Source organism: Anguilla anguilla, chromosome 10, assembly GCF_013347855.1.
Source record: "Anguilla anguilla isolate fAngAng1 chromosome 10, fAngAng1.pri, whole genome shotgun sequence".
NCBI classification, from domain to species: Eukaryota; Metazoa; Chordata; class Actinopteri; order Anguilliformes; family Anguillidae; genus Anguilla; species Anguilla anguilla.
Genome location: NC_049210.1, coordinates 39043192 through 39053351, shown reverse-complemented (window position 1 = coordinate 39053351; position 10160 = coordinate 39043192). Strand labels below are relative to the sequence as shown.

Genomic DNA, 10160 nt, shown 5'->3' with positions numbered 1-10160 from the left:
AGTGTAAGAGAGGTAAGGAGCATTTATTATATTGTATGTTCTTGTATGTTCTTTTTCGCCCTACAGCACTTATGGCTGTTGTTACCAAAACACTTAAGGCTGCTGTTTTTTTTTTTTTTGTAAAGGTGTACTATGTCAACATACTGTATCAAATTACATTCACAATAGGATGTACATCTGTAAATGTTGAGCAATATCTACAGTGCTTTATGAAGTGCTGACAGTAAGACTTTATGTTAACTTACCATAAACTACTGAATGTAAATATACTAGCTTAATATGTATGTATGTCTATGTATACACATGTGTGCGTGCGTGCGTGCGTATATATATATATATATATATATATATATATATAATATTGTGTTTGTGTGTATGGAATTCAAATCAAATTTCCATTAATTAATTACATTTTCAAGCAGTAATCAGTGTTTTATTAATAATTCCACACAGGACAATACAGTTTTTTGTGGCATCCATATCCTGATGTAAACATAACAAACTGATGAAAGTAATCAATATTCACATAATTATGTACATAGAAACTAGCAACTGTACTGTACATTAGTTTACAGTTTCAGTTATAAAAACACTGTTACATTGGTACTGAAGGAATATTCTCTGACAACCATTTATTCAACACATGGAGATTTCTCTCCAGCCAACGGATATTCTTCTGAATCATTTCTGTCGCAAGTTCAGTAACCTTTAATTGATGTCCATGTGATTTTAATGAATCAAAGAATGCCTTTACCTACCAGAAAAGAACAAAAACAAATTAATTGCAAATGACAAAAGAAGAAACCATGCTTACAAAATCAAAGCTAATAATAATAGTTGTTGTTGTTATTATTATTACAACAAGAAAAAGAACAATGTTTTAAAAATGCATTATGTGTTATAACCCTGTTTAACTTAATTTCATTGCGTGACCAAATCTCACCTCCTCCAGCTCCCTCTTTGAAGAAAAATGTCCAGTGGTTCCCTTCAAGATTCCTCTGAATGGTGATGATCCCAAATGGAACCTAGGTAAACCAGGCAATTCACCTTGTTACTGCAAATGTAATGTCCAGTAAATTACACATAAAAATGGAAGAATAAAGAACACCTCCATAATAGAGAGGAGAGAGGATACTTTTTATAATTGAGTATGAATTGAGTATGAAACGAGTATGAAACTTTTTATAATTGAGTATGAAACGTGTATGTGTAATGTCTACTAAAGTCCTTAGCATTATCATCATAAACACAAACATACATACAAAAACAGTGTGTAAAAGCCTCATGTTTAGATGTAGTGAGTAGGGAACTAGAAAGATGCACGTTTAAGTCCTAAGTGCTTCATTGCTTTCCCAGCTGTAAAAAAAGAACCAAGTTGCTAAAAAAAATAATAATAATGTAACACTTGCTAACCAATAGAGACTGCAGAGTATTATGAAACCTAGCCGTGGCCTTAGAATTCAGACACAGACATGCCTGCTGTGACTACATGAATAACTGCCCTGTTCAGCACTCCAGCCATCACATGATCCACATTTCCTCATGACAAACAACACTTTGACCACTAATCATCGCTTACTTGCAAGCTGGCACTCAATCATGACTTGCAGTCTTCAACTGTCCTCAATTGTCAACGAGCAGTTCTAGTTTATGGCTAGCATATGGGGAGGGGGGAGGAGGTGTGCGGAAACCTAGTATTATCAACAGGGTAAGTGCGCTGTATGTACAACACTGAAAAAGGTACCGGATTGCACTATTAAAATGACAGCTGTGCACATTATCCGTAAATACGAGCGAGGCATATTTGTACAAGTAAGTGAATGTGCTGTAATATAACCCTTAGGAATTAAGGAAGTGAATCTTCTTGCACAGTTGGGTAACACCTACTTCTCCAACAGCCGTTTCCAGTTTTTTCTGACGAAGTTCCAGGCCAAGGCTTGTCCTGCTGGATTCCGGGAGATGGTGACAATGACGGAAGGCAGATCCTGAGTTCTGATCACCTCTCCTTCCATTCCCAGATCGATCAGCCTGCACACCAATCACCGTATGTAAAATCATCAGGATTCATCACACTTAAAGCCACACGCTGTACCCTCCTAGAGAACAAGAGCCGTAGCCCCTTGAGTCTATTCATAGTACAATGCATAACATAGAACAAAGTGTATTCATGCTACAAGTCAAAATGATGCTGTGACTCATGTGAAAGCACCCAATTTACTCAAAGTTCCAAAATGGCATTTACTGATGCTGCTGCAGAATGCTGTTCACAAGAAATACATTTGCAAAGTTATAACTTGTACATCTCCAGTGCGGTAATTTAAGAGTGCCGATATATTAGTATTTACACCACATTTCAGTTTAATTATACTCCCCAGGCATGCAAAACAGAATACATTTTGCAAGAGGTTGGTACCATATTTTAACTCCGACACACACCTGGAAAGTTTGCCAGGATCTTTGCTACTAGTCAGCGCATACAGAATCTTGCTCTTGTAACTTGATGACAGCGAGCTCTTGTAGGCGCTGAGAAGGAAGTTCCAGTTTCTTGCATCCTGGGCTCCAACTTGATAAACTGGCCTCAGAACATCAGTTGGCACACTGGGGAAAGAGTGAATAAAATGCACAGTCTGAAAGCTGAATGTAATACATGCAGAAGGACAATGGGCTACAGAGCACAGTAAGAAGCTACAGTTTGGTACGGGTTTCAAATAGCTGGTCGATGTCTGGTCTCAAGTATTGCCAAGTATATTTAAAAACATAGAGAAGAAACTGAAACGACCAAGGCATCTTTTGGTCTTATTTGCAAAATAAAATGGCACACGAATATAGAAACGTTTCAGTGTTCAGCTGCCGGAATGAATGTTCTATTCAAATATAAACCATAAAATGCAGACTATAAAGTCATACCTAAAATATATAAAGAATTCAGTACTTTGGGTTCTGCTGGGGTGGCTGATCTTTTAAACATTTCACTTATTTGCTATGAAAAGGACTGAGTACAATGTGATCTGAGACGTTACCCATGGACAAGTATAAATGTGCCGTAGCCACAGAAAACATTTCATTTGGCCTTGGGATGAGGGAGAAATGTTTTCATTTCTTGGCTGATTTGGGCCCTCTCAGGTGGCTGAAGTAAGTTTTAGTTTTCTTATAGAACAAGCCTTTGTTTCCTGGAAGTCCTCCTGCTTTGCGGTTTCATACCTCTCGGTGCCATTTGAAGCGAGCCAATCGCGGAAGAGTTGGGAAGCCCTCTCTACGCTGGGAGGGTAGCCCAGGTCACAGGATAACTCCAGGAGCTCAGCCCGGAGCCTCCTCTCCGATACAGAGCCCTCGTCACTCCAAGACTGCTTGTCAATCACATCTTTGAAATACCGCAGGATATAATTCTGAATAAATAAATAAATAAATAAATAAATAAATAAACAATTTGGAATGTGCTTGGCAGTCTAAAAAGAAAATACATACAACACTCCAAAACATTTTGGTATCGGTATTTGTAAAAAATAAAAAAATAAACTTTTTAAAAGTAGTTCCTGAATATACATTTGCTAAAAAAGTTAAGATGTTCTTGTGATTAATTGAATTGCAAGAACATCCTCTGAACACTAGTCTGTATATTGTAATAAAACAGTACCAAAAATATGTAAATAGACATTATGTATTGACTGATTTTAAAGATGAATTTTATAGACATCTAGAAAGCCCTCTTCCAATAGAACAAAGAACAAAAGCCAAACCTTCAGATTTTCTGCAGTGTTTGAGATGTTCTGTCTTTCCATCATGTGGTACAAAATACTGAGGTAAGATATCCCCTGTATTAGGGGGAGGTTGTCTGTCTCTTGCTTCAGATACCGTGTCAGATCAAGAGCTCTGTCCAGGGACATCTTGCCAGTGCTGAATAAAAAATATCAAAAACTCGCTGTAGGGAGTCGCTCTGGACATATTTCTATGTGGTGTGAATACAAACGGATTCCAAACTGTACCTTGGCACATTACCAATATTCAATAAACATGAAGAACTGTAGTAAATAGGCTACTCATCATCCTCTCCCTCAAAACACATGCACGCATGCACACACACATCCCACGCGTCTATGGTATAAATATAACATTTCTTTCTTCTCTTTACAGGCCACAAAAGAGAAACCATTACATTACCTGACAATCTGAAAGGCATTGTGGATGAGATTTGTTCTGTCTTTACTGCTCAGTGCTGTATGGTCCTGATCTAGCAGGCCAATCAGGGCATCCCATCCTTCTTCTCCATAGTGCACAAGGTAATATCCACTCATGTCGACGTTGACCTTAATCCAACGGACTTCTCCCTCTAGGTGAATGGTGTCTGCATAATAAGAAATCTCGCTGACAACACTGCAGTGCCCATGAGCACAATGGATATGCATGCAGTGCAAACCACAATTCAAAGTCATTATGTTGTACATTATATGGCCAAAAGTACGTGGACACCAGACATCCAACATCTCATCCAAAATTATAGGCATTAATATGGAGTTTGTCCACCCTTTTCTGCTATAACAACCTCCACTCTTCTGGGAAAGCTTTATACTAGATGTTGGAGCATTGCTGCAGGGATTTGCTGCTATTCAGCCAGAAGAGCATTACTGAGGTCAGGCACTGATTGGGCGAATAGGCCTAGCTCACAGTCAGCCTTCCAGCTGATCACAAAGGTGTTGGATGTTGTTGAGGTCAGGGCTCTATGCAGGCCAGTCAAGTGCTTCCACACTGTTCTCAACAAAACCATTTCTATATGGACCTCCATATATGCCCGGGGGCACTGTCATGCTGAAACAGGAAGGGCCTTCCCCAAGCTTTTGGGGAAGCACAGAATTGTCCAGAATGTGATTGTATGCTGTAGCATTAAGATTTGCCTTTACTGGAACTAAGGAGCGTAGCCTAAACCACGAAAAACAGCCCCAGACCAAGGGGTTTCCAGATACTTTTGGTCATAGTGTATTTGACTGAGAAAAATATAGGAAAATAGAAAAGAATTAAACTGACTATAAATGGAAGAAGAAATAGCCAAAAGGAGTTTCCACAACAGAACACCAGTTATTCTTGTCAAACATACCAGTCTTTGTTTTCAACAAATGTCTGTGGGCACCTTTGGAATTGCTGGTGTAATACGTAAGAGGAATATGCCACAGGTACCTATTAAGCAAAGGGACACCACAAAACCATGTTATATTTTTCATTGATGTATGATAAACTATAAACAAACACATTATCTCCCTCTAGAATTCCATTAAGTACGCCTAAGTTTTTCTTAAAGTCTAAGCATAAATGAAAGCAATAAGAAATAAGTGATCCAGGCGTTGAACACATAACGGAAAAAGACCGCACCTAACCATTTTATGTGTTATGGGTAATCACCAACCCTGACTGTAGAGCGGGGTACTCTGTATCATCATCCAGAACGCCTTTCAGAAACCTTTCCTGGCGAATCTGGATGTCCTGTCCTGCTCTTTCCACTGTAATCAGAGGAACACCCATCTGCTGTGTCCACGTGTCCATCATCTTCCTCATATCCAGGTTCTCACAGGTGTACCAATGCTGGGAAAAAGAACTGTCACTCAAGGAATGTGCTTAATATTAATGTGGCTTTTACGGCACTGGTATACAACCTGATATATTGTTTTCGATATATCTATTTGTTTGTTTGCTCTCATTGGTTGATAGCAATACCGCATTTACAGCCTGTAGCAATCTGTGACCTAGATATCCTTGGAAATCCTGTTTCGGCTTGTGACTTACAGCTTTTTTTTCGTCTTGTGAAGTGGTGGGGCAGAAACCACCCGTGGAAAAGTCCCTCTCAGAAGAAACCTGCAGGAAGCAGAGAGAGAGGGCCCACTGAACAATTGATTGTTGTCTTTTTTAATGCTAACTATAACTTGTGGCGCTCAAGAGGAAATACATAAAATCCTCCCTCTTGTAGCTTGTAGGCTTACATTAGCCACGGTGTTCCACAGGTCAGCACTCTTGGCATTGCCATAACTGTACTTCTCGAGATAGCGAATGATTCCACTTTGAAACACCTCCTCAGTCAGGAAGTCCCTCAGCATGTTCAGAATGCAGGCCCCCTGGATAAGACACAGGAAGTCAGAGGAATGGTGCTTGATGTGTAAAATGAAACTCCTTACACCAGTACTTCATCTTCCTCTTCAGAACTGAGTTACTGTTCAGGATTTGATAGTACAGAGTAAGTGAGAGTTTATTTGAATGTAAGGTCCAAGACATTAATTTCATAAAACAATGAAATAATTATTAATTGGTGACATCATATGGCAGGTCTCAATGGCTACTTACCTTATCATAAGAGACTGTGTCAAACATTTCCATAATCTGAACGGGTGTTTCAGCCGGGTTAGAGATTGGGCGTGAGGAGTTGAGACAATCCTTGGACATGGCTCCAAAACACACATTTATAAAGTAATCGTCCTGTAAAAAAAAGGGTTAATTTGTTGGGATAATTAGCGCAGACCGGGGAACTCAAACCAAGGCAGGGTTCCGTAACGGAATTTCACAGAGAAATGCATTCCACGTACCACCAGAAGCTCCGGAAAGGCACTACTGAGCGACACCCTCTCCATGTACCGCGCAAAGCCTTCATTCAACCAGATGTCATTCCACCACTCCATAGTCACCAGGTTGCCGAACCACTGAGGACCGCCAGAGAAATTGCAGTTTGAAACTTGCTTTTACAGTCAGGCTGCTGTGTGGTTAAAACTGACCAGAACAGGGGTGTCCAATTTTATCCGAAAAGGGCCAGTATGGGTGCAGGGTTTTTGTTTTAGCCCAGCACTACAACACCCAATTTAACTATTTAACTAATCATGGTCTTCAATCAAGACTTTGATAAGTAGAATCAGCTGTCTTAGTGCTGAGCTAAAACAAAAACTTGCACCCACACCGGCTCTTTTCAGATATGGACACCCCTGGATCAGAACATGCACTGTTCCTGATGGCACCGGTTCCTACCTGGTGAGCCAGTTCATGGCTAATGACCTTGGTGATCCACAGCTTGTCTGTGGCAGATGAAGTTTGTGGATCATAAAGTAGAGCCGTCTCTCGGTAGGTTATTAAACCCCAGTTCTCCATAGCCCCCGACTGGAAGTCTGGTATAGCAATCAGGTCTACAAAACAAAGAAGACAACAGGTAGTTGTCATAAAAAAATGAAAAATATTTAAAAACAATACCGAACAGCAAATATTTGGGAAAACATTCATACTGGAAGAAAAAAAAAACACAAGATTTGCCAACCTTGTTTTGGCAAAGGGAAGCTGATGTTGAAGTAGGCTTCATAGAATTCCAGCAATTTAACCGCTACTTCAAGCGCGTAATGGGTTTGATTCCACTTCTCCGGAACAGCATACACCGAAACCTGTAAATACAGAATACACAGATGTGCAGCTCTTTTGCCATGACACTGCTCTCAAATAGCCTCAGTTGGCGTTCAGTCTTAAATATCAATTCTATCTATCCCAGTAAGCAAAAGGCAAAATCTAGACATCTAGAGTGGTGGGAATCTAGGTTGAGAGATGTTTTGATGTAAATCAACTCGGTTAATCCAAATATAGCTCAGATTTTACTCGGATGCAGCCTGGTTACGTCCGAGTATGTAAAGAAAACGTTCACTTTTCAACCCAGTGTACCTGAACGCCTTGACCGTGTTACATCAACTTGTTACAGAGTTTTCTCCACGATGGGATCACTGGGATGTTAAGAATGGTAATGTTGAATAATTGAGTTTAACTTTATTTCATTCAAATTCAATATCCACAAATACCAATCACAGTTCAAGAACTGAATTGGAATTTAGCAGCAATAATACATTAAAAGTAGAATTGAATTCAACCCTTATGTCATGCAGCACTGTCAGTTTTTACAGAATAAAGCTTTTAGGTTTTACAAGTTTGGACATTAGCTGCTAAAATAAAGCAACTCACCATAATCCCTGAAGATGTAGTAGCACTAACGGACCTGAAGTCACAAACTACAAAGGCCACCAGGTACGTGCTCATCCTGACGCTCTTGTCAAAGATGTCTTCCACCAAACCATCCTCATGCTCCACAGTCTGGATCTAAATATATCAGGATGTAGGTAAAAGAACCAAACTGATTAATTTGACCATGAGTTACCCACTAAAGTACTACCTGGTCAACGAAGACAACAGATCCTGTGTATAAATAAATTTTGCATCTATAGTCACACAGAGCACAATTTAGAGAACCAGTAATACAAATGACTATTTACCCTTGGCATGTTGGATAGTGCGATATGTTGTCTTTCTCTTCGTATCTTAATGGAAAATGTGGCTTTAAACAAAGGCTCATCAAAGCAGGGAAAAGCCATTCTTGCAGCAGTGGGTTCAAAGTCTGTGGCTGCCAATACTCTACAGGAAAAATGGGAACGTTATGCTTGAGTGCTTCATAAAACAAACTCCACACATAAATATATTTAATGAAGAACAAATACTTTCCTGTGAAACCATTAAATATAAACAAACCAGTCTTCTTTACTGTATATACAGTATCTCAGAATGGACATTTATAGATCTGTTTTAGTTACAATTTCAGCAGCTACCTCACCATTTAAACAGATGAAGATGATCATATAGCAATGAAAATGCTATATTGTAGCACATAGGACTGATAAATAATTAAATGCATCAGTCTTTGATTCTGAACTGAAATAGATTGAACAAATTGGTATAACAGTCTTAGCTATAATAAATAAATCACCTTTTATCACCATCACGAGTCATATAGGTGCTCTTGTAGAAGCCATCAAAGCCATCTGCCAAATTTGCTTGGAATTCAATATACAACTGATACTTGTTTGCTCTCTGTAACTGGTAGGGTGGAAGCAAAGCAATCTGCTCCTGATGTAGATTCTCAAGGACGGTTAGATTTTGCTCCTTGTCTTTTGGCTTCCTGTCATCTTCAACTAAAATTGTTGCCGTGGTGATGTCCAGCCCTTTGCTGTGCAGGACAATGTAACTTGTGTCCTGTTCTACATCGACGCTGATTCTCACAGATCCAGTGAAGTTCAAATTGGTGAGGTTAGGGTGAATGCTGAGGTCATAGTGCTTTGGAACAACATTAGTTGGGAGTCGCAGTCTGTCCCAGGGAAAAGGCTGTCTGCTAGTGGTCTCACTCATGATAGCAGTGCAGGCCAAAGCCAACTGAAAGCACACTGCAAGCCTCAGTGTGCTCACATGGTGATGCTTCTCATTTGTTAGCATGTTTCAAATCTAGAATAACTGTAGTATGTAGTATGCAATATGACTGTTAATAGTCTATTAATTCAGTAATTATTGAATGGTGTTGTTGATTTCCAGGTGACAAGTTGTGAAGCAATGAAAGAGGTTCATCTGAAAGGAGTGCTGCAGAATGTAGAAGACAGTTTGTACAGTTCAGTTTAGAGACTCGAACACAGGAGTGCTGTTTAACAAGACGCAGGTTACATAAACAATGTAAATGGTAAAGTGAGGAAAGGTCGTCTTTTTTAAAATGAGCGTAACAATTTTATTACAATCTAGCGCTAGAAATGAATGATTCTCACTTGACTGACGTTCGGAGTTTTCGTATACGGTAAAACTGAATCAGGAAGTGCAGCTATGCTAGGCTACGCAGGAGGAGCAGTAATGCTTTTCACATACCTTCGCGGCTGCATGTAGTTCAGTTCACACGATGGCAGCAGGCAGGGTTTACAGTTGATCTAACTATGTTCATCTTTTTTACGTGAGCTTTAAGTGTGCACCTATGATCAACACCCGTTTTCTCCAAACTTAGATTTCGTGGTGAAACCGGTTCGGCTCGACGTTGACTGCATTCACAGAAACACAAGTAGGGCACGAGCTCAACAGTCAGTTTTAAATTTGATTCTATGTTAAAGTTTCACTTTCTGTTTGCACTTGTCGGTGAACGAATCAATAATTCAGTTGACGCTGGCCTGCCACATAGATCTCAGTCCATTGTGGTGTGTTGAAAGAACGCTTGAACTTGGAATTTTTTGGGAGTTCCGGTCTTTTAAATAATTGTAACATAAAATTGTCTGCAATAGTTCACGAATAGACAAAGTCGATGATTACAAAAGTAGCCTACCCATCCATTCAAGTATAAGGGTTGCCAGAATATA

General features: G+C 39.6%; 1 protein-coding gene across 2 annotated transcripts; it reads right to left on the bottom strand.

The window, feature by feature from the left end:
• Nucleotides 1–406: 406 nt before the first annotated feature.
• On the bottom strand, nucleotides 407–9991 carry LOC118207036 (endoplasmic reticulum aminopeptidase 2-like). Of its 2 annotated transcripts, XM_035380297.1 has the most exons (19): nucleotides 9682–9991; nucleotides 8762–9405; nucleotides 8274–8412; nucleotides 7966–8100; nucleotides 7280–7400; nucleotides 6997–7151; nucleotides 6564–6677; nucleotides 6325–6456; nucleotides 5967–6098; nucleotides 5773–5841; nucleotides 5396–5571; nucleotides 5090–5169; nucleotides 4159–4342; nucleotides 3738–3894; nucleotides 3202–3386; nucleotides 2437–2598; nucleotides 1888–2028; nucleotides 944–1025; nucleotides 407–754 (listed from the first exon to the last, which is right to left on the bottom strand). In XM_035380297.1, exons 2-19 carry the CDS (start codon nucleotides 9262–9264, stop codon nucleotides 596–598), a joined length of 2826 nt encoding a protein of 941 aa, XP_035236188.1. In that variant the 5' UTR covers nucleotides 9265–9405; nucleotides 9682–9991; the 3' UTR covers nucleotides 407–595. The 2 variants fall into 2 exon arrangements, with proteins under 2 accessions (XP_035236188.1, XP_035236189.1); XM_035380298.1 differs by lacking the exon at nucleotides 8762–9405 and having other exon boundaries at nucleotides 9682–9988.
• Between the last annotated feature and the right edge of the window lie 169 nt (nucleotides 9992–10160).

Coding starts and splice junctions, on each gene's coding strand:
- LOC118207036 (XM_035380297.1), bottom strand. CDS start 9,264: ATGCTAACAAATGAGAAGCATCACCATGTGAGCACACTGAGGCTTGCA. Junction 2,029..2,436: donor GATCCTGGCAAACTTTCCAG/GTGTGTGTCGGA, acceptor ATTGGTGTGCAG/GCTGATCGATCTGGGAATGG. Junction 755..943: donor CAAAGAGGGAGCTGGAGGAG/GTGAGATTTGGT, acceptor CTTTTCTGGTAG/GTAAAGGCATTCTTTGATTC.